The sequence below is a fragment of the Mastacembelus armatus genome, chromosome 19, assembly GCF_900324485.2.
Source record: "Mastacembelus armatus chromosome 19, fMasArm1.2, whole genome shotgun sequence".
Lineage (NCBI taxonomy): Eukaryota > Metazoa > Chordata > Actinopteri > Synbranchiformes > Mastacembelidae > Mastacembelus > Mastacembelus armatus.
In genome coordinates, this window is record NC_046651.1 from 7649122 (window position 1) to 7672567 (window position 23446).

At 43.3% G+C, this 23446-nt stretch overlaps 2 protein-coding genes across 5 annotated transcripts; both read left to right on the forward strand.

Annotated features, from left to right (window-relative positions):
- Nucleotides 1–1115: 1115 nt before the first annotated feature.
- On the forward strand, nucleotides 1116–9635 carry csnk1e (casein kinase 1, epsilon). 4 transcript variants are annotated; one of them, XM_026315936.2, is made up of 11 exons: nucleotides 1116–1390; nucleotides 2765–2862; nucleotides 3003–3113; nucleotides 3632–3780; nucleotides 5137–5365; nucleotides 5620–5790; nucleotides 5918–6066; nucleotides 6165–6363; nucleotides 6463–6608; nucleotides 7700–7765; nucleotides 8326–9635. In XM_026315936.2, exons 2-10 carry the CDS (start codon nucleotides 2787–2789, stop codon nucleotides 7730–7732), a joined length of 1263 nt encoding a protein of 420 aa, XP_026171721.1. In that variant the 5' UTR covers nucleotides 1116–1390; nucleotides 2765–2786; the 3' UTR covers nucleotides 7733–7765; nucleotides 8326–9635. The 4 variants fall into 4 exon arrangements, with proteins under 4 accessions (XP_026171721.1, XP_026171722.1, XP_026171723.1 ...); XM_026315937.2 differs by having other exon boundaries at nucleotides 8329–9635; XM_026315938.2 differs by having other exon boundaries at nucleotides 7700–7754.
- Nucleotides 9636–11872: 2237 nt separating this feature from the next.
- On the forward strand, nucleotides 11873–23170 carry tmem184ba (transmembrane protein 184ba). The gene is made up of 9 exons (XM_026314903.1): nucleotides 11873–12210; nucleotides 12296–12347; nucleotides 14117–14350; nucleotides 15267–15432; nucleotides 17947–18037; nucleotides 18172–18339; nucleotides 18537–18706; nucleotides 18802–18996; nucleotides 20123–23170. Exons 3-9 carry the CDS (start codon nucleotides 14117–14119, stop codon nucleotides 20350–20352), a joined length of 1254 nt encoding a protein of 417 aa, XP_026170688.1. The 5' UTR covers nucleotides 11873–12210; nucleotides 12296–12347; the 3' UTR covers nucleotides 20353–23170.
- The last annotated feature ends 276 nt before the right edge of the window (nucleotides 23171–23446 follow it).

The following is a 23446-nucleotide window of genomic DNA, read 5'->3' on the forward strand; positions in this document are numbered from 1 at the left end:
ATTGAATTCTGGTGGTTACTGGGTTGATCTGTGTGAGGAGGCTTTCACAGTAGACAAGGTGTGCATAGATTTACTTTTGCATTTAAATACCCTTCTCATGGATTTATATTTTTGTACTATTGAATTGTGAAGTCAATAGTATTTTCTGGAAATGCAGTACTGAGTGGAGCAGTGACTTGGAGGATGGAGTGTATTTCTTGTCCGCTGGATTTAGGGGGGGAATTAAATTTAGCTTTATAGCTTTAGTTTGAAAGTCTTGTTAGGGTGTCCTCATTATTGCATTTTAAAAGAATAAATAGTTGTGAAGCAGAAAGAGGACCTGCTTTACCACTAAACTAAGTACTTGGAGAAGAAAACTACATTAGGTTGTATGAGAGTAAAATACTGATAAAACTTGGAAAGATTTTTGCTGGTGAACATGATGAAATCAGTTAACTTAATCTTGCAAAGCTGTTTCCATTATCTTGCTTTTTGTATTGTTGTATTAATGTTCACCCAATATTTAACTGTGGGTATAGCTTTAGGGGGAAAAAAGTGCTTTGAGTGTCCAGTGTTAACCAGGGTATAATACATTTGATAAAATACTCCACAAACACATTTCCCTGTTCAGTTATTCCACATTATACTGGCTAAACCAGTAATTTTGGATTTTAACACATATAACAAAACGTAACTTTCCAATTTTTTTTGTTAGAAACATTTTTTTGGTCCTTGCTCTACACAAATTCTGAAATTTCAATTCAAACAGGACTGTGAGCAAATATTGGGGGGAGGCGGGGCGGTGAAAAACAGCCACTAGAGGGTGACATTTCTCCCTGACACGTATCAGTCTATGCACGTAAACAATGCAATGGCCTTTCCGTGCTGTATCTGTCTGTTTGTGTGCATTATACGTAAATGACCGTGTTAATAGTTGTGTATTAGTCAGGGGGTTTGTGGTGGAGCCCCGCTGCGCTTCATTCATGTCTGCGGAAAACAGCAGCAGCGCGGCGCCTTTAAGACCATCCGGGCATCTCTGCGAGTCTGTGGATGACATCATCGATATTGTCAATGGTGTAAACGGAGAGGGGCCGGGTGGGGGTGTGTGAGGGGGGAGACGGAGACGAGCAGCCAGAGGAGGATCTCAGTGTCTGGTTTCTGCGTTTTTCCCAAAAAAAAAAAAAACAAATCGTGACAGTGAGAGTCATCCAGCGTCGCAGGGCTCGGGTCCGCTCAGCTGTATTTGTGGGTTGGGTTTTGTGTGTGTGTCTGTGTTAATGTGTGTGTTGGACGGGGTTCAGGTCACAAATCTCCGAGGTTATGAGCCGTCCGGAGCCGCGTCGGTGCTTCGCTGTCCAGGGTCCTGAGTGAGACGGAGCCAGCGGGCCACCACGGAGCCTGACACATCCCGGTGAGGAGGAGGGGGTAAGGGGGTACGTTGGCTGATCAAGGTGCCTCGAGGCTCGTGTGTGTGTGTGTGTGTGTGTGTGTGTGTGTGTGTGTGTGTGTGTGTGTGTGTGTGTGTGTGTGTGTGTGTGTGTGTGTGTGTGTGTGTGTGTGTGTGTGTGTGTGTGTGAGAGAGAGAGAGGTGGTTTTGGGTTAGACAAACAGAGTCCAAACAGCAAAACAGAGTGGTGTCGGGGCGTGGAGAGGGGCTCGACCACAGGGTGCGGTTATGGGAATTATCACCACATTTGATTGGGGATGGGGGGGGGGGGGTGAACGTATGTCCTCGCGCTCGGCATCTCCCCCCGTTTCTCGCTTGTGGTATCTGAGGTGCAACTGCATGAAGTGTTCTCTGTGCAAATGTCACGTCTTGCTTGTTTTTGCAGCAGCAGCAGCAGCGGCGGCTCTCAGCTCTGTACCAGCGGGGGTACAGGAGGGGAGCTGGAGAGACCGGAGTTAGAGGGGTTGGTAATGTGCAGCAGTGCTCTAGTTGCCTTTTTCCCTGCACTGTGCATCTGAATAGGGTGGAAGTAGGTAGGTCTCCAATGCAGCCCAGACTAAAAAAGGAAATGAACTTAGTCAGCGTTTAGTGCAATGTCAAAGTGGCTTTTCACACTTTTAGGTTCCTGTGTCGTGGCTGTGCAGACAGATGGGCCTCAAGTAAGAAAAACATGAGTCATTCAAATTTCGTCAGGGGACTCCAGACAGAAACTGGGAGTTGGTGTAAATCGCTGGTTCACCCGACCAGACTTCTCTGAAGTGGTTTGGGAAGATTTTGTGAGATGCTGATCCAGTCCCCCCTCCACCCCTGCAGCTGTGAATAAATCATCTTCTACAGCTACTCTTCGCTCTCACCTTCTCCCCGTGCACTTTATAAACACTCTCTGGCCTACGATGCTGTCCTCGGAAGATACCAGAATTTCTGATCACACTCTCTCAACGTCTAATGGATCTTAATCCAAAAAAAAACAAACAAACATCGCTGGTAGGAGCAGGGTTCTCACATTAGAGCCTCTGGTTTGAGAAATGTTTTGCATCTTAAGTCACTTCTTAAGTCCTGGAATGAGCAACATTTTCCCTCCTAGTTGCAGTGATTCAGTACGAGCTGCGGTACGTCACTGTTTTGGCTCAGTAACTTCCACTTTTCATTCTTTCTCATCTCTCCGGGTCGATTTTTCCCAAGCTTCCCGTTTCATCTTCTTCTGTGATACAGCACCCCCAGGGCTCATAGCTTTGAGTTTATGTCTGAGGCTTTGCGCCACAGTGTCCTTCCACTCTATTGATCACGAGTGATTGATGACGGCTCCGTGTGTGTTTGTATCTGCATGTGTCTCTCCAGTGAGGTGAAAAGCTCTGGGGCCATGGAGTTGAGGGTGGGGAACAAATACCGCCTCGGGAGGAAGATAGGGAGCGGATCCTTTGGAGATATTTACCTGGGTGAGAGTCTGGGCCTTTTTTTTTTTTTTCTCCCTCCTGATTGCTGAAACTCACACTTCAATTTCACAGATCAAGAGAGTCTGGTTGAGTCAGAAGCTGCTGATGTGTTGCAACTGCCTCTCTGCTGTTTGTCCCATCAGGCTCTAACATTGCTACCGGAGAGGAAGTAGCCATCAAACTGGAATGTGTGAAGACCAAGCATCCACAGCTCCACATTGAGAGCAAATTTTACAAAATGATGCAGGGCGGAGGTGAGACACACTGAAGAGTTTTTAGAGGCCTTTACTAGGAGCATGGACAGACAGGAGAATTATAGGGGCAATAAGGGCCATTTAGGGCTGTTGAGGGGTATTAAGGATTAGAGGTGTTTAGGAGGCGTTTGAGGACCTTGAAAGACATTTTCAGGACATTTACAGACACTTGAGGTGCATTCAGGGTCACTGAAGAGCATATTTTACTGGCACTAAGGAGAATATAGCTCAGTTTGTTGAAAGGTGGCCATCAGTAGTGCTGGGGTGTAGCAGGGGCTGCTGAGAGGTGTTGAGGGGCATTTAATGAAGAAAGTGACATGTTAAAGAGAGAGAGAACAGAACAGATGGAGAATTATTTCAATGAAACCAAAGAATTTTAGGAAATTAGCAAGATGACATTGTTATGCACAGTACACATAATATAATACTTCATAATATATAAGAGTGAGCTCCTGTGATGTGTGTGCTATATATAAGTATAGCTACCTTTCTGATTTCCCATCCTTCCCTCCCAACAGTGGGAATCCCGTCTATTAAGTGGTGCGGAGCCGAAGGCGACTACAACGTTATGGTAATGGAGCTGCTGGGCCCCAGTCTGGAGGACCTATTCAACTTCTGCTCCCGCAAGTTCAGCCTGAAAACAGTCCTGCTGCTGGCCGACCAGATGGTGAGACAGGCTGACTGACTGCAATCCGCACTGTAACACATAATCATTCATAAGGTGTTTTTGAGATCCTGGGCCATAAAAGGATACAGGACTCCACAGTAGTAACTAATTCCGACTGAGGAGTCCTGTAGCACCATCAGGTTTAATCCAGTCTTAATAAAGGGGGCCCTCCAGACCACGAGACTGAGAAACAACAGGTAAATAATGTCAGCTAATGCAAAGAAGTCGTCTAATCTTTCACCTTTGCTGGCACACAATGCACTGAGGTCAGCCCCAGTTTGAGAAGTTGAACAGATTTAAATAAAAGGATGATGCTATTTTTAGACTGGAACTAAATGGATCATTTGAAATCAGAGAATAATTCTCTTCTAAACCTCTGAAGCTTGTTCCCTGGCTTGAGACAAAGATTATCCCTTCACTATCTCCAATCATTTAGACCCTTCATAAAAGTCAGTTCCAATCTAGGACATTTGAAGCTCTGCAAGGCGGCCTAATCCCCATAGCATAGCTCGCTCTCTCTTTTTTTTTTTTAATCCCTCATATGTCATTCTTTACTCTACAACTGGCACATTTGTTCTTTTTGTCCCATTTTCTTTTGACCATTCAACCTCTTTTCCTCATCGCTCTCGCTGCTGCTGTCAAAACGTCTCTCGTCTCCTCTTTTAAAGGGCCTATAACTACGCTTTTAACCGTCCCATAACATAACAGGACCTCTATATATCTGCAAATAGCAGGATGACAAGAGTTCTTGATCGATACCAGTGACACAACTATTATTTCACCGAGTAATGAAACTTGTGCCCTTTAAATCTCACTGTCAGTTTTTAGACCATTTTAGACCATAGCAGTACAGACCAGCAGAGTTAACTGATTTTATGAAAAGGATTGACCAGAGTCTAAGGCCCAAAACTGAATCATCAGATTTGTCAGTGTTCCAGTTTTATTTCACAGTGGGTGTTCTGTGAATGCATCGAACCAGCACCTGTGTGTTTTGGATCAATCCTCACTAATTACACTCTTTAAAGGATCACACCTAACAGTATTACCCACTATATTACTGTTAGCTAAAGATCCTAGTTTCAGTTCCTGCCTTAAAGGCAGCCACTTGCACAGATGTGAAACTTGTGTCAACCCAGCACTGCAAATATTTCACCGCTTTCCTTTTTTCTCACAGTTTGTAGTTGTGGTGTGAAAATGCAGTTGGCGAGGATGGACCGCTTTTATAAATCCTGCTCGCTGGGTATTCAAGGACACTGTTATTAGCTGGCTGCTTAAGAGCAATCTCGAGAGAAGAAAACCCCAAATATGACCCTTTTTATGTTGTTATCCAGCTGAATCCCCATCTCTCTGCTCCAGATCAGCAGGATTGAATACATCCACTCCAAGAACTTCATCCACAGAGACGTTAAGCCTGATAACTTTCTGATGGGCCTGGGCAAGAAGGGAAACCTGGTCTACATCATCGACTTTGGCCTGGCTAAGAAATACCGCGATGCCCGAACGCACCAGCACATCCCCTACCGTGAGAATAAGAACCTCACCGGCACAGCCCGCTACGCCTCCATCAACACCCATCTGGGCATTGGTGAGACAGCACATGCAGAGGTTGATGTCCGTGTAGGTGTGAGTGTGTGTGTTCTGCTGACGCTGTTATGATTTCTGTGTGTGTGCAGGCACAGTGTGCTTCCATTGATCAGGACTGTGTTCTGAGAGCTGCAGCCTTTCCTTTTACCTTCTCCATCATTTTTGTCTCTTCCTCTTACCGCTCAAATGTTTGTTTGTTTTTTTACATTTACTTCTCTCATGTCTTTTGTGTCCATCCTGTATTTTCCTCCACAGAGCAGTCGAGGCGAGATGACCTGGAGTCTCTGGGATACGTCCTCATGTACTTTAACCTGGGGTCTCTGCCTTGGCAGGGCCTCAAGGCCGCCACCAAGAGGCAGAAGTATGAACGCATCAGTGAGAAGAAAATGTCCACCCCCATCGAGGTGCTCTGCAAGGGATACCCCTGTGAGTACAGATGAAATGAGACGAGATTTTAAGCACAGTATGGAAGTAACAGGATGTGATGGACCAATTTAAGGAAGAGTTTCTTTGCGTCTAATCCTCTTCTCTCTTTCTCGCTTGTGTTTCCCAGCTGAATTCTCTACTTACCTGAACTTGTGTCGTTCCCTGCGGTTCGACGACAAGCCAGACTACTCGTATCTGAGGCAACTCTTCAGGAACCTTTTCCACAGACAGGGCTTCTCCTATGACTACGTCTTTGACTGGAACATGCTGAAGTTTGTGAGTGTGATGCTTTTGCGAGCTGATTCAAGCTGGGAGGTTAAACGCGTTTTCTGTTGTGTTTACTTTCACATCTGTGCTGTGGCTCTGTGTTTAAGGGGGCCAGCAGGACAGCAGAGGATGGAGAGAGGGAGCGGAGGGAGGGGAAAGACGGCGAGGAGCGAGCAGGTGGTGGCCAGAGGGCTGCAGGGGGCCGGGCTTTGCCGCCCGGGCTGAACGCTTCAGCGGCCAACAGAGTGAGGAACGAGGCAGATGCTGCTGCCTCCAACCAAGCCACACGCGGGGTCCAGCAGTCAGGTCAGGATGTCGTTCGTGGTGTTTGGATATTCGGACGTTACTGTAACAAAATTAAAGATTTAGTTTCAAGTGTGTGTCTCCGTGTGTGTCTTAATGCAGGTAACCGCTCTCCTCAGGCGGGGAGAGCCGAACGAGCGGAGCGGGAGAGAAAGGTGGCCATGAGGCTTCATCGCGGGGCGCCCGCCAACGTCTCCTCCTCTGACCTCACCGCACGGCTCGACCAATCACGCATCACTGCATCACAGGTATGAAGACTGTGACTTGACAGGTGCAGTCAGACTCAGATGATGTATACCAATGATGAGTTTAACCATAGCACGGAATGACTCATTTTGGACAAACATATTTCAGCCCTCAGGGTAAACTTTAATGCTCCCCTGACTTTTCATCTAGTGCCATCATTTAATCATTAATATTTAAGCTTATGATCAGATACCTGGTAATCTACTGATGCTCCCATGGGCCTGTGCATCATGTACTGAACCATAAAAAACGGCAACAACTCTTTTCTCTTATGTGGCTTCCTGGTGAATAAAAGGATTTTTCATTTCCTTCGACTGCTGACATTTCTGGATTCTCTTAGTCTTCGTAATTATGTTGATACAAATTCATAATTCATGATGTGAATTTGGAAATATTGAAGCTGGGAAGTTATTCAAACACGATCTCCTCATAATTACCCGCAGGACAGTGATGTGCAGACGTTTTGTTGTTTCGCAGTTTAAATCAGTCGTGATATGTAAACAGAACAGAATAATCTGCTCCTTGTGCCCCCACAGCCTCTTTAGCATTTCTGACTGAACTCTCTCTCCTGTGCCTCTTCATTTCTTTGGGATCATGTCTGTATCTGACAACAACCATTCTGACTGTCCAGACACTTTGTGCTGTGTGTTTACGCCACCAGTCCTAGTTCTACATACACTATAGTGCATATTTTCTAAGGTCAAATACATACAGTCCCAGTTTCAATAGTGCATGGTGTGAATTTGCAAAAACAATGACAAAATAAGGATATTTGGATATCTTGGCAGCTCTGAACAGTTCTGTCCAGTAGCTGTACAGTGATTGTACCAGTGAATAAAATGTATGTGATGTCTTTCTGATTTGGACACTCTTGTCACATAAAACTCAAATCTTCTTAGCTCAGTTTAGTCACTATGGGTGCTTCTGTTTCCTAGCTGTTTTTTTGTGTTTTCCTATGGTGGCAACATCACTCATCACAAGAAAACCTCAGTGAGACTCCTAACAGATCACAAATTTTCTCGAATGGTCATATTCTGATCAGACAGCACCAAGACCTAAGCTCAAGTCTTCTCATCTTTCCCTCCACACTCAGGTCAGTGTGCCATTTGAACATCTGGCAAAGTGAGCTCTTTCTGGCTGGCCTGCAGGTCAGTGGCAGGTATGAACATACCACACACACACACACACACACACACACACACAGTATGCTTCTTAAACATTGTCGTCCCTATTAATTCAATGCAGTAGCAGTGAATAAAAAATAAAACCTATTATTAAGCAAAGTAAAGACATTTGGCTCAAATATGCAGAGATGAGGTGCTAGTTTTTAAATAAATAAAGAACCAGAACAGGAGATACAACACTGAGCATTTGATCTAATCCTGATATGATTAAAAAAAACAAAAACATAAAACTTTTAATAAAATATTGAAAATCATTGACATTTGCCTGCAGAGTTAATGATATCTGATTCGTAAAAAATAAACAAGTTTTGGTGGTAGATAAACAAGCAACAGCAATGAACTACAAAACGTATTGTGCTTCAACTACAAAATGCATAGTCACAAACTAGTTACTCTGCTTCCTCATAAACGAAATGGACATGTAAAGTGTGGATTGACACTGTTTGTGGCCCATTTATAAAAAAAAAAAGCGTTGAGGCACAAATTTGCAAACATTGACATTATTCTTCTTTGTTTTTTCTCTCCTGTGGTCCAGCAGCTGCAGGGTATCAGATACCCCTTACTTTTCAAATGGATGAATGCAAACATGAATGAGTGGAGGAGCAGGAAGAGGAGGCTTTACTGGATCTTAAAAGAGGGATCGAGGGCGTCCGTGTCTATCATTATGCTCAGTGTTGAGATGGTGCAAAACCAGTGAGACATGCAAACTGTTGAGTGGAACTGGTTAGTACTGCTTTTTTGAATAGGCGCGGCCACAGGGAGAAGGGGGTGAAACAATTCAGAGGTCCTGGCCCTTCTTCACTCATACTCACCTGCCCATCAACTCAAAGGCTCAACTTGCAAAAAATAAATAAATAAAGTGCACAAAAATGGACACAATTTCAAATATTCTGTGATTTGCACATTTAATTCAGTAAAAAAAAAAAAAAATCAACAGGCTAATGTTTAAAATGTTCATCCGCTGCTTATGGTGTTCTTGATTATGAATAAATATATAAACAAATATGGAGACGAACATAAAACAACAATACATCCAGGCCTGTAATAGACGAGACCAATAGATGGACCAAGAAGGAGATCAGACGGAGTGAATGAATGCGTGAGTCTGCAGTGAATCTGTGTATGGCAGTGATGCTTTTTGCCAATAAATGTCTGTCTGTGTTATTGTCTTAAGTGTTTGTTTTGCGTTCAGCTTTGCTTCAGAGAGCCTGAGGGAAGGATGTGATGACTGACAAATGAAAGTTCCTCTGCTGTCTTACCTAAATGAAATTACCAAGAAACATGCTCACTGAAACGGAGAAGAGAAAGAGGAGTAAGACAGCTTTGAGTTGAGGACAGGAGAGCCATGAAGATTGTATGAAATGACAGAGCATTAGTCCAGCTTGTACCTCAAGGTCTAAAAAGACTTGAGAACGTTGAAAGATCTTGGTGGTGAACAAGTCTGTTGTTACATTTGTACTTTTGTTCTTTACTTCTGCTTTTCTCAGTTTTGTAATACATGTAAAATGTGTAGATACCTTTTACCAGAATGTGAGAGATTGTTTAAAGATGGGGCTGGAGAGAAGAGTACTGTTCACTTCCTGAGAGCTCTGGGACAAAACGTTAAAGCGAAAAATGTTGAGCAAAAACCTTTGGAGTCTGCCGGGAGCATGTGGCAGGCAATGACTGAAGGCGTCTTGTTAATATTAGACCCAGGAGCGTTTAGACCCAGGCCTGTCAGGATGGATGGATGTCACTGGTGAGAAGGCACTGACTGATGTCCTGTACATTTCTTTACCATGCTTCAACTTTATTACTATATTATTTGTGTATATTTTCTGAATCAATAAAAATATACACAGCTTATTCAGACATCTAATAGTATGTTTCAACAGATTGCAACATATGTGACTATTTCTAGTCATTGCTTCATATAGAATATATTTATTTTGACATATTTTAAAGAAATATTTATTTTAAAACTCATGTACTACCTTTTAATCATGTAAACTTACATATTTTACATTCTATTGGATGTTGACATTGTCCCTTACATATAGCTTGTAAGCGGATGTTACATTGTTTTTGTAATTTAAAAAAACAAATTTATTGTTAATATTAATTTGCTGTTTATTGTCTTCTGTGAAAATGACCCTGATCAAAATACATCTTGGATTTGTAAACATTTTTAGAAGAAACCCTGCAAAACCCCTGGCGCATGATGTTGGTACAAGGGTCGAATAAAAAGGCATTTGCTTGTTGCATTATGGGAAATGTAGGCTCCAGTGTTTTTGGATGTTGATTCATACTAACGACTACAACTCATTATATGCTCTGGTCTCTGCTGCTTCAATTCTGTAACTATTTTCAACTATTTTTACCAAATCTGCCTCTTTATAGTTCCCCAACCTCCCAGTAGGCTTTGGAGGCTTTAGATAAAATTAGTGTTATACTTTTTACATTATTAAACCACCACATTCCCAGAATATTTCTGAGGACTTACCCTCAGTGTTAGTGATGACAGAGATTTATGGAAAAGGCAGTCTCTGGAAAAACCCCAAAACAAACAAAACAATTAGAAAGTGATTAGGAGTATTCACTTTTAATGGAGTTTCTATACGTTGTGGTACTGGCCATCAATCATGTTATTAGTTACATCTGAGTGGGCTGATATCGATCCCGAAGGTATCCATACTACCTATCGTTGTTTGTATAGCAGCCTCGATTGATACCAAAAGCAGCCCCACCCCACTGAAGAACCACCACCTGTGGCTGCAACGACGCGGCCTCTCGGTTTCTACTACAAACAGGAGGATCGCTCGTTTTGTTCTCCACCGGAGCATTACATCACCATGTCAGCGCGACAGTATCCAGTTAACGTGGCGCTAATACCGACCCCCCGCTACGCGGTACCAAAAAACAAACGTACCCTTCGTATGAGGCTTTGTATATGTGTGAATGAATGGATGAGACGAGAGAGGAAAAGATGCGATATGTGGAGACAGACACATTCGAGGTTTAAAAGGTTTAACCTGGGGCTACAACATTTCCCGATAACATGTTAAATAATTAAGAGCCTACTGAAGATGATATATAATACCTCATGTTTATGTTCATTATTATTTCCGTACTATATGGATTCAATTCAATTCAGTTTTATTTATATAGCGCCAAATCACAATGCAAATCATCCCAAGGCACTTTACAAAAACTAGAAACCCAACAAATTCATCAAATCATTATGAGCAGCACTTGGCCCGCAGTGGAGAGGAAAAACTCCCTTTAATGGAAGAATAAACCTCCAGCAGAACCAGGCTCAGTTTGGGCGGCCATCTGCCTCCTCCTGTAGGGGTGAGTGGATAGAGGAGAGAGAAAAGAACAGCAACAATAAACAACAAATAGACACTGCAGGTTGGTGGGGCCAGTAACTGCACATCAGCAATATACAGCTCCAGGACCAGGGACACCTGCAGAAGGTACAGAGAGAACAGAGAGAGGGAGAGCACAAAGTTAGTGACATTCAATGGTGGAATGTGAGGAGAGGAGGAGAGAGGAAGGGAGGGAGGGGAGGGTTAGGGTAGGGGGGCTCAGTGCACCGATGGTCCTCGGGCAGTCTAGGCCTATAGCAGCATAACTAACTAAGGGATGGTTCAGGGTTACCTGAAGCCAGCCCTAACTATATGCTTTGTCAAAGAGGAAGGTTTTAAGTCTAGCCTTAAAAGTACAGAGAGTGACCTCATAACGACATAAGACTTTTGTTTATGACAGTATAATCAGCATCAGTATGGATCCTGGCCTGGAGTTTCCTGGATATTGCGTTTCTGTTGTAAAGACATACATTTAGCTGCGATACTTATGATTTAAAAGGGACCGGAAACGTGTTATTAATTATGATGATGTATGTTTGTTGCCCACACCTACAAGAAGTCGTAATCAAATCATTAATCAGCTGTGTAGGAGCAGTGCTCACCTTCTTCCACACGTCACCCACGTTTGTCCTGCTGCTCCGAGAATAGAACCGCGCACGCGCCGTCTTTCCTCCACAGCCGGCGTGTGATTGGCTAAAACGACTCGTCCTCGCGGGGTGGGCGGGGCCGCTGCGATCTTCAGTTAATCCCGGAGGGATTGAGTCTGAGGGCGGCGGAGTGGAGAACTGGGGTGGGAGAGGAAACAGCGATAATATACGGTGTAAATGGACAGACACGAGTGTTAAAAGAACAGTATAGAAGTTGGTTAAGATGAAGGACAAAGTTTTGAGGTGAACAGTTTTGTTGGGGAGACGCACTGATTGACGGGGCAATCCGCTAAGAGCCCAACATGGATGTCCGGGGAGCAACGGTGCTGCTCTGAGGAGGAATTAGGGCCGATTCTGGGTTATTTCTGGTCCCGAGTTTGTCTCACTGAGCTGAGAAGGAGTTTAAAGGCGCGGCCTATTTACCAGGTGAGTTTTTAACACAGGTTAGAAATACTTTGCTATTACATAAACACTTCACTCCCGAACTAATGAAAGTGTCTCCCTCTCCCAGGTGCAGGCTTAAAACTCAGGTCCATCTGCTGAGGCGGACTCAGTGAGCAAAGGTGAGTCTTTTCAGGCTTTGTTTGAGTGTAACCGCCATTTCCATTTTATTCAAACTTGTCCAGCCAGATTTCCCAAGAGCATTAATTCGCAGCAGTACAATAAAATATTCTTAAAGCAAGCATGTGTCAACGGCTTCGGTATAAATCCCAGGATGCTGCTGCTGCTGCTGTTGTTGTTTTTGTTTCAACCAGTATGATAATCCAGTCTGTCCAGTCTGTTTATATTGAATTATAAACACCCCGTGTCTGCCTCCCATCACCCCTTTCCATCTGTTGCTTTGCTTTATTCCTGACCCCTTGTCTCTCTGATATATTATTCCCCTCTATAAGTGTATGTGTGTGTGGGGGGGGGGCTGACTTTCATTTGCCTTTCAAATGAAACACACAGATGGCCCCTGGCTCCAGCTCAGCATCATGTCACTGTCACTGGTATTATGTTTGTGTGTGTGGATGCTGATGCCTTCGTTTCTTGTTGTTGACATGTGGATCTGCTGATCACTGGCAAACCAGTTCGAATGACCTGCTGTCTGACACACACAGGCAGACACAGGTTGCAACTTCACGTGAACATAGTCAGTGTTGTGGGAATAGGACTATGTCAGCCCGTTATTGTCCATGCTGTCTGTTCTCTGTGTGACTTTCAGTTGCCATGCTGCACCGGCAGACAGGACATGAATGGATGGAGCGAAGGGGGACCACTCTCAATGCATGTCATTTCAATCAGTGACTGTTTTTATTAGATATTTTAAATATGTCACTGTTCACTATCCCAATTTGTGTGTGTGACATTATGTGGGGTTGTATTTGTGTCAGCCCCCTCTCCATCTTCAGAACACTAAGGTCTCTGTCCCCTTTGTGCTCAGTATTACATGACGACCGTCTGTCACCTTGAGAACATGACTGTGTCAGCCTGGAGTCAGTGACAAGCAGCTGCTTATGTAGCTTGTCTGTTGGCCACTTCTAGTCCAGTTATCTTGGGATGATGGATACAGTAGTGTCTTTTGTTCATTGCCATGTAAAACTGCAAGCTGTAGGATTCTGATCCTGGTTTTAGTGACTGGATTATATATGGAAAGATACTGTGTGGGCATGTCAAAGTTGGTAAAGATTCACCCTAATTGGGTTGACAGTGTTATGAAATATGCTCTAGGTACCTTCTGTTTGAGGTGGTGGAGTTTGACAGCAGGAAAACACACAGTGATTGAAAGTATCGTGTTTTGTTGTCAGTCATGCCAATCAAAAAGCATTTTCTTAATGATCTCACATCACAAAAGGTGGAATATGTGAACCCTTAAAAAAAAAAAACCAGATTGCCTTGCATCTAAATGACATGTTGCTTTTTGTTAAGTTGAGAAAGAAGCACTCCACCTTAAACCACAACAGAGTGGTTGCTGTTGGGTAACTTTAGCCTGCAGCGGTTAAATGGCATCCTGAGAGATGTATGAACGTAAACAACTAGTTTCTGTTCCCATATAATACAACACTGTGCTGTTGTACAGTTGTCACACGTTCTTGACTGTGAAATGTTGACCTGCAGTGTGTCAATGTTTATTATGTCTTCATACCTCAGATTACACTTAACATAGATAACAAAGAATGTGTGATCTCCTTTCCAGGTTGATGATTACTAGTGGTCACAGTTTGAAAGAAGTTTCAGTGGTGATCAGTGGTGATACATGCGCTTAAAGCCACTAGTCTGATAAATAATCTATTCTGTCAGGCTGGTAGTGTAAAGATGTGAAACTTGAGACTTTCTTTGTCACTTCCAGATGTTGAAGCTGTGGAGGCGAGATGTACCGCTGTCAGAGAGGCTGGGGGATGACTCTCCTCTGGCTTCAGCATCTGGCCCCCCACCCACAGCAGCCCCAACAGGCCCCAACATCTCATGGCTCCCTGAAGCCCCATTGCTGAGCCCAGACCAGCCTATCTTCCTCATGACTCCCGCAGCGCAGGCTGTGTCTGGTTTCTTTGTGTGGACTGCGCTCATCCTCACCTGTCATCAGGTAACAGTTCTAAACAACAAAAAGAAACCGAGTGGGGTGGAAGTCATTATAGCTTTGTGTGAAAACCTAATCTGGATGATACTGTTCTTCTTGCTAGAGCAATGTGCTCACCAACTGAAACAGGAATTGGTAGGCAGGTGTGTGGTTTTATGCACAGGTGACATTATCCTGCAAACACATACATCTGCTTGGGCCCAGGGAAAGGCAGTGGTTGCTTGGCAACCTACCTCAGGAGGTGTTTGTGATATGGAACATGAATAGTCACAAACACACACACACACATACAGAAATGTTGATGAAGGTGGATGAAAAGCCCTGATTAAAATCTGTCTGCAAAAAATAAAAAGCTGAATAAAGTCAGAGCTGAGGGTTTTTCTTCACACATTCCTCTGACATGATGTCAGCTCTGTAGTGGTTGTTAAGGTTAAGAACACTGAGTCTCTCCCGTATCTAAATCAAGGCAAACCAACAGAATTTAACCGTCAAAGTCTACTATTTCATCTGCTTGCTCTCAAGTGCTTATAAGCTCTGTTCCAGCCTAACTTGTAGACTACATGCTTAACTTCCATCATAAGCACTCAAGCCCTTTTTAATATACTGCAGGCTTACTGGGCTACAAGCATAGTAAGAACAGGGAAGCAGCTTTCCCTACTTATGCCCCAAGGCTAATGCTAATTAATCTAGCCTACTGCTTACACTTTGTTGTTTTCAGATATATTTATGTTTTCAACCTAACTTTCCCATGCTTCTTAAATTTCATATATAAATCAGTTTTTACTGTAGGTATTGTTTATTTGTACACATTGTTTGTGCCCATCCATATGAGTTCAGTAAAGTTTGAATTTATATCAGTTCTGAAAAAATGTGTTTATTTTTACCTTGTGAATATTTCAAATGCCTTTTCTCTGTGTGTCAGATCTACATGCACCTGCGTTTCTACAGCTCACCCAGGGAGCAGCGCCACATCGTGAGGATCCTCTTCATCGTTCCAATCTATGCCTTTGACTCTTGGCTCAGCCTGCTCTTCTTCACCAACGACCAGTACTATGTGTATTTCGACACTATCAGGGACTGCTATGAGGGTAAGGATCTTGTCTTGATCCCGTGCAGCTCAGTCTGTGGCCGGCAGCGAATTGTTGAAACCCGCTGTGATCATTCAGATTGCAGCCTGTCCATCCATCCTGCACAGATTATTCCACTCACACAGTAAAAGTTTATTTTCCAAAGTGCTGTCTCGACCTTATTAGTTTCCTGTCTTTTGTGTCATATAATGAATCCACAGTCACCTCAGAAATGTGGTTTTGATATCATCTTGAGTTGAGTTAGTACAACCAATGTAGACATTGTTTGTGTCAGGTCAAAAAAGGTTGAAGGACTAGGTGAGCCATCTGTTTTGCTGAGCAGGTGGGTGATGCACACCTGCCTGATCCTTTTAATTTCTGAGTATTGGCAGCAGGCAACTGCCTCCTCTCCACATTCTCCAGTCATTTGTGACATTCGGGGTAAAAATAGTCCCCTTCTGTGACACTTCCGGCGTTGGCGAACTGATGATGTCACATGCATTCGAATGCGGACTGGCGATGCTCTGTGTATGGTTCTGCTTTGGGCAGGAAGCAACGTCAGTTCAGCAGTCGTCATATCACTCCCTCAGGCAGATGACTCCCCTCCTCCTCCTTTTCCTTCTCCTCCTTTCTTCACATCATCTTCCCCTCCCTTGTTTTTCACACTTCTGCCTCGTCCAAACATTTTTCACTTTTAGTCCTCTCCCACTCCTCTGCCTCCTCCCCTCCTCCTGTTCGCCTTCCCCTTTCCCACAATGCCACTGCACCCCGCCCGGATCTTTTCCTCAGCCAGGATGACCGACCTGTTGCATGGCAACTGTGCTCACAAATCCTCTTCATCAGCCAGAATGGGCAGCATCAGATAATGAGTTTCTGCCAACCAAAGTTCTACTCTCATTGTATGTGGGCCTACTGTATCACCGTGGTAACGACCAGTGCTGGTTGGGAAGAAGCGAGGGAGCATAGTGGTGAACAGCTGAGCCACACGGAGAGCTACTCACAGCAGATCAACCAGTTCTCATCCACACTGCTGCCTTTGTGTTTGAGCCTGACAGTGGCATGGCACCTATGGCATCCAGTTACCTGAGCATTGTCTGACAGACATCACACAGGAGGCTGTAAACCAGTCAGGGACCAAGTTCTAGTGTTTGTGTGTGTGCTGGGTGAAGTAGAGGTAAAGTCGGATTGAGACAATATATGATCTCAGCTGCAGAGGGCTGATGTAACAAGAATCGCTGCCAGCAGCACAGCTGAGATCTGCTCAGAGATGTGTGTACTAACTTGACACTGCAACACGCAGAACCTTCCACCCACACACTCTGCGTGGCACACACCCAAGATCTATGACATTTTCACACTTTCACACTTGACTAATACACAGTAGTCATGCTCTCCCCTATTTAACATCACATGTCACATAAACACACCTTCCCAGCGAGTGTCTACGTGAGAGCGGATGAGTGTGTACACACACAGGTCATAGGAAGTTCCTGTGGGGTTAACAGGATTAGCGTGATTGTGTATTTTTATGAGCTTCTTGGTTGTCATCTGCCTCTCACTGCAGCAGCACAGATGGGAGATAAGAGACAGGTGAAAATCAGTCACAGGGAAAACTCTGTGTGTATGTAGGTTTTGATGTTCAGTCTTTATGGGAACCAGTGTGGAAATTTTTGGCCAGAAAGTGAAGCCTGTTCTGCAGACTACAAAGGCCGTTTTAGGAAGAGTTATACTTTAGATTAGGGTTAAGACTGAAGTTATTGTGAAAGGAAGTTATAGCTATTCAGCTAAACTTGTTACATTCATGGTTTATGCATATCTCCTTATGAACAGCTGCAGTCACAGTCCATCTCAGTATATTCTATACTGAAAAAAGGTTTTAATTGGCCAGATTTTGACAGAAGATCATTTTGGAATCCTGTTCATTGTGAGTAAATAAATGCATAACAAATCAAGTCACAGTGTGTAAACCATTTTTAGACTATGGGGTCATGGCTTAAACTGTTGCTGTGACCTTTGCACTGAAATATTTAAGAACTGACTTAATGACCTGATGAAATAGTATAAATTTAACAGCAGGGGTGGTCAGCTGATGTTTCCGAATTGCGTCTCAGAACATAACACATAAATAACACACTATGATTCTGCAGCATGTTTCCTTGATGTCAAACGGAGCATGACGGGAAGTGTGTGACTGCTGGGGAGGGGGTTTGTGGGTGACAGTGATTCACTCAGCTTTATTCAGTTTGTGGCATTGCAGTTTGAACCGCTCTCTGAGTTACTCCTCATTGCCTTTTCAAGCTGCCATTGTGCAAAGTTTCCTAGTTAACCATTATTCTTTATACATAACAAATATTATTCAAACTATTAAACACACTAAACAAAAGGCTTAATAAAATATACATGTATTGGTGACAATTAATGTAGAAATACTGTATAATAATAATACAGTTTATGGTTAAGAAGCAGAGAATAGTTAATAGAGTACGTAAATAACAGAGATAACAACCATCCTTTTCTTTGCCCGTTTCTCTCCAGCATTTGTGATTTATAACTTCCTGAGCCTGTGCTACGAGTATCTGGGAGGAGAGAGCGCCATCATGGCCGAGATCAGAGGAAAACCCATCGAGTAAGTTCCAGTTAGAAGTATAGATCGTGGCAGGCCTCTGAACAGGATGGTCGTATACAGCTGTTTAATTCCAAACATGGTTCTGCTACAACACGCACATCAGAAAGTGTAAAGCAGAGGCTTTGTCTCGTCAGGTCCAGCTGTATGTACGGGACCTGCTGCCTGAGAGGGAAAGCCTACTCCATCGGCTTCCTGCGGTTCTGTAAGCAGGCCACTCTGCAGTTCTGCGTGGTCAAACCGCTCATGGCCGCCGTCACCGTCATCCTGCAGGCCTATGGCAAATATAAAGACGGAGACTTTAAGTAAGTAACCAAGCGAGAAGGAGCTCGTCCAGCTGCTGTATTAGTTCTGGCTCATGGCGCTTATGGCATACAAATACTCCTTTCATTGTTCAATCAATTCACTCACTTGCTTTGTTTATCATTTGGGAAATCTGACCTACAAATTGACACCAACATCACTAACATGGCTCCCTCTGACCTCTCCTCTCTCTCCGCAGTGTTGCCAGTGGTTACTTGTATATAACCATCATCTACAACATCTCGGTTAGCTTGTCTCTCTACGCCCTCTTCCTCTTCTACTTTGCTACGAGGGAGCTGCTCAGTCCTTACAGCCCCATGCTCAAGTTCTTCATGGTGAAGTCAGTCATATTCCTCTCCTTCTGGCAGGGTAGGATTTCTGCTCTAAATACTGGGAACATGTCAAATGTTACTCTAAAGACTTTTTCAGTTTCATTAAGCCCAGTTCTGATGTTTTGTGGCCAGGCATGTTGCTAGCCATCCTGGAGAAGTGCGGGGCCATCCCTCAGATTAACTCGGTGGAGGTGTCTGTCGGCGAGGGCACGGTTGCCGCTGGTTACCAGAACTTTATCATTTGCATTGAGATGTTTTTTGCAGCGCTGGCTCTGCGACATGCTTTCACCTACACGGTCTACATGGATAAAAGCCTGGATTTGCAAGGTGAGTAGAGAGGAGACAGCAGGGAATTTCCAGTTTGCTGCATGTGCTCTAAAACAGTTAAAATACAAGCAATTTTTCCTCCTTTTTTATCTCCTTTCCATGTTTCATTCTGGGTTTTCTCCTTCATTTTTCCATTCATCTGAACCATAATCCACCTTTTATTTTCTTTTTCTTTATAATTTTATTTCCTGTTACTTATCACCTCTTGTTTCTTACACCCCCTTTTCACACCACTCACATTTTCTTGATGTCAAACGGGTCATGCTATCTTTTCTTGCTTCTACACACCCATCTTTATTCCTCTGTTCTTTTCTGCTGCGCCCTAAAGGACCTGTCCCTGCATATGGAGAGTTTGGTAGGTTAAATATTAATGATGCTACAGTTTTTTACCTCATCCAAAAATCTGTTGTCACCTTCTGTTTGTTGTGTTTGTTTTTTTTTTATTTATGGTGGTTTACTGTTGCTGTCTTTTCATTGTCTTCTTGCTGACAACAGTGTTTCCTATTCCTCTCCATCACTCCAACCTCATTTACTCATCTCCTTTCCTGCCTGCATCACTGTGAACCTCTTGTCTCCTGGCCTCTCTCTAAATCTACTCTCCCTGTAGAATGACCCCCACCCCCACCATCACGTCTTTCACCCATTCCCTCCCTTTGTCTCCTGTTTAACACCCTCTAAATCAGTGATGCCCCATTCATTCCTCTCTTCTCCCTTTTTATCCCTTCTTCTCCTCTTCCAGCCTTTTCTCCCTGCACTAAATTACTCCTCTACTCTCATCTTGTCTTCCCATTCTTTTTGTCTTTTTTCTCCTTGCCTCACATCCTTCCCTTTTTATTCCCTTTTTTTCTTTCACAACTCCCCTTCCTTCCTCCTCCTCTTTTCCATGCTCCTCTGTTTGATGTTTTCCCCCACATCCCCAACCAAATCACCATAAATCCACCCTCTGTTAATGTTTTCTCCCTTTCCCTTTTTTTTTTTATACCCGTGTCCTTCCTTTACATTTCTTTCTATGCCTTTCTGCACTTTATTTCCCAACCGTCCTTTTCAACCGTTTCCCTCTTGCTTTAACCCCCTTCTTTTTCTTTCTCCTCTGCCGACCTCTGACCGTCTCATCTGCCTCATGCAGGTCGTCGTGCCCCTATGAAGAGCATCTCCAGCAGCCTGAAGGAGACAATGAACCCTGGTGACATGGTCCAGGATGCCATCCACAACTTCTCCCCGGCCTACCAGCAGTACACCCAGCAGTCCACGCTGGAGCAGGGGGTGCCACCGCCCGTCTCCCGCACCCACAGTACCATCAGCACCCGCGGTGACACGGAGAAGACCCTCCTGCTGAGCTCTGACGACGAATTCTAGAGCGGGAAGTATCAAAAACAAGTGCTCCGCTTAGCACAGCTGGAGTTTATTCAGGCTGGGGTTTTAACAGCGGATGGTACTCGACCATCCTGTGCAGCCAGGAGTAATGATTAGAGAGTTGTGTGTTTGTTTTGCCCATTTTTTTGAGACTGATCTTGTGACGCGAGGACCTTCCTGTGTAAACGTGCACCCACTTTTCCCAATCGTCTTATTTGGTGGCAACAGTCAAAGCTGATTTGGTGTTAAAATCATCAGCTGGAAAATAAACAGGGCTGTGCTAGTTTTTAAACATTTATGAGTCACACACTGAGTCATACTTGACTTTAAAATAGAAGTTTTCTGGCTTGGGTAGAAGCCACTGACTGCTTATTAAAGTTTTCCCGTCACCAAAATCCTTCTTCGGCTGAAATAGATTTGTTTCAGTCACTGGATCTGAAAAAAACGAACAAGTTTCATACATTACAAACTTTTAATTTTGTGAACCTGAGAAGAGAATTAGAAAATTTGATTCAATACAAGTGAATTTACAGAGACCTCAGTGCATTGTGGGATTTTAAGAGGCATCCCTCACTGCTGGCCGACTGATTTAAAGGGAAACCAAGTCACAAACGCAAGCTGAGGTCAGTTTGTATGGATCAATGTTGTTATTGATATTGGAGGAACAGATGAAAGAGGCAAAGCAGATTAGAGAGTACATCTGCTCCCAGTGGGCAGCAGCAGTGAGACAGGGTGGGATTACACTGGTGTAACAGGAGCGTTATTTGAACGGCTGGGATTAAAGCTCGAGCTGCTTCGCTCAGTCGACCTCTGCAGGCCACAGCATAGGTTAACGGGGTGGATGGAAAGACTGCAGAGGAATATTAAAGCTGATATTAGATGCTTGTTCTTAGTGGAGGAGTAAAACCTTTCCTATTCATGTGCATACATTATTTCAAATGTTAAGAGGCAGAACCGAAACTTAGATTCTCCATTTTTGTATAAAAATATAATAGATATTGCTATTGTACATACTTCTTAATTTTTCAAAAAGAAAAATTCATTTTTACAGGAAGTGTGTGAGCCTTTGCAGTTAAGGAGACATAGGGCCTCAACTTTAGAACTGTATTTCTTTTTTTGATAATTACAAGTTAAACCTAATGAGAGCACATTTAAGGAAAGACTACATAATATAACTATGTTCAAATTATTTAGCTAAAGTTCCTTTTTATTTCTGTTCCTCTTTAAGTTTGTGGGTGTGGTTTAATGCATTTTTTAAAACCCTCCCATCTCTCATGGTCTGTATGGCTCCAGATACTTTACAGTTACTGAAGTCTGTCCAAATCAGCCTTGTATTTTTTTGCATTTGCCCTGAATCCCCAGTCAGCCAGTGACTTTTCAGTATTTTATTTTAATTTTTTTTTTTTTGGCTTGCCAAGGGGTAGAGCTTGAGCTTAGCTACATGTTTTGCACATTATTTAATTTTTCTTCTGGGCTATGTTATACTAGCTGGCTTTAAAAAAAAAAAAAAATCACAAACTGAATATTAGCAAAAACCAATGGGACAAACTTTCATCTTGTCAGACAGTGAGTATTCTGTGTTAAAACTAACACATACTGCATTATACTGTTTTCTTCCAGTCAGTCTTTTTTGTTTGTTTGTTTGTTTGATTTCATTTCACCAAAGCTGGTTGTTTTTTAAACTCATAGCTGGAGCCCTTGAGTCATCTGAATGAGTCATAACCTCATCTGCCGACACGTTTACTGTAACTTCCTGCACTGCTCTGTGGTAGCGCTGTATGAGCACCAGGGGGCCTTATGGAGAGGCCACGAACACGTTCACCCTCTTATCTTTGTGCCGACAGACAGCTATCACACACTTTCAACTTGGAGCACATGCGTCAGAAAGAATGCTTTGCCTTAGGGCAAGTCATCGTTTTATAATCTTCTGTGTGTGTATTCTTCTCTAGTCGGAAAATAGGAGCAAGCCCCAGCCTCAGACAGTGGTCATAGGTCGTTCCTTCTTTCTGATTCAGCCTGACATAATATTGGTTTTAAAACCGAGACAGAAACTGTGTCTGTGTGCAGGAGCAGTCGGTTATTTTTGGACATTGCTGAGTATTGTCTGGGTAATTATGTTGCTATATTTTGACATGGATGGCAACTGGATTATTTTTACCTTGACTAAGCTTCATCCTGCTTCAAATGACCCTGAATCTCTCTCTAAAGACCCAAGTGTGTTCAGCTTTGCTGCGCTGAATACAGCTTCCTCTCTATGTAACTGCATTTTCATGTTGGAATCATGAATGAACAGTTTAAGGGGTTTTACAGTTTTGGGGTTGAAGCATTAAAAGCGACAAGCCCTTGTGCGTGTGTGAGTGCATTAGTGTGCTGCGTTAAATGTGATGTGTATCACAGCTTATAAAGGCAGATTTCATTACTGGACAATAGAATAATTTACTATTTGAAAGCAAAACAGACAGTGTGCCTGTCTTACCACACTTTGAATGTCATAAATCACTTGTGAGCTAAAGCCACTCATGCATTGTTCAGTCTTTTTTTTCCTACATTCTTGTTATTCTTTCAGATGTGTGTGTGAATATTACTGTAGACTGTTGCTGCAAATGCAGTTTTAGGTGCTGGAAGAATAGTAGCTTTGAGTGGACATTGTCATATATGCTGCAAAGGCTGAGCACAGGAGGAACAAGAAGCTAATTTTATATTTTGACTTTCTTTTTTTTTCGTGAAACTCTTTGTACATTTTAAAGCTGCTCATGATGCTTCTATTTTATGTCAAATGGATAAATATCAACAGAAATAATAAAAGATATTTAGTCTGGTATTTAGGTTGTGTCTTTTGCAGTATTTACATTGTGTGTGTGTGTGTGTGAGTGAGAGAGTGAGTGAGAGAGAACATGAGGGAGAACATGAGGGATGTAGCAGAGAGGCAGTAAATCTGAGCAGCGGGTGGGCTAGTGCACCCGAGACAGGACATTATGTCATAAGAGATGTAACGTGCATGGACATGAAGTTGCTTTGGAAAAAAATAATAATACTCATCCCACACAAACAGCATCTCTCAGTTGACACTTGTCTCCTGATCCAGAGCGATAACTGC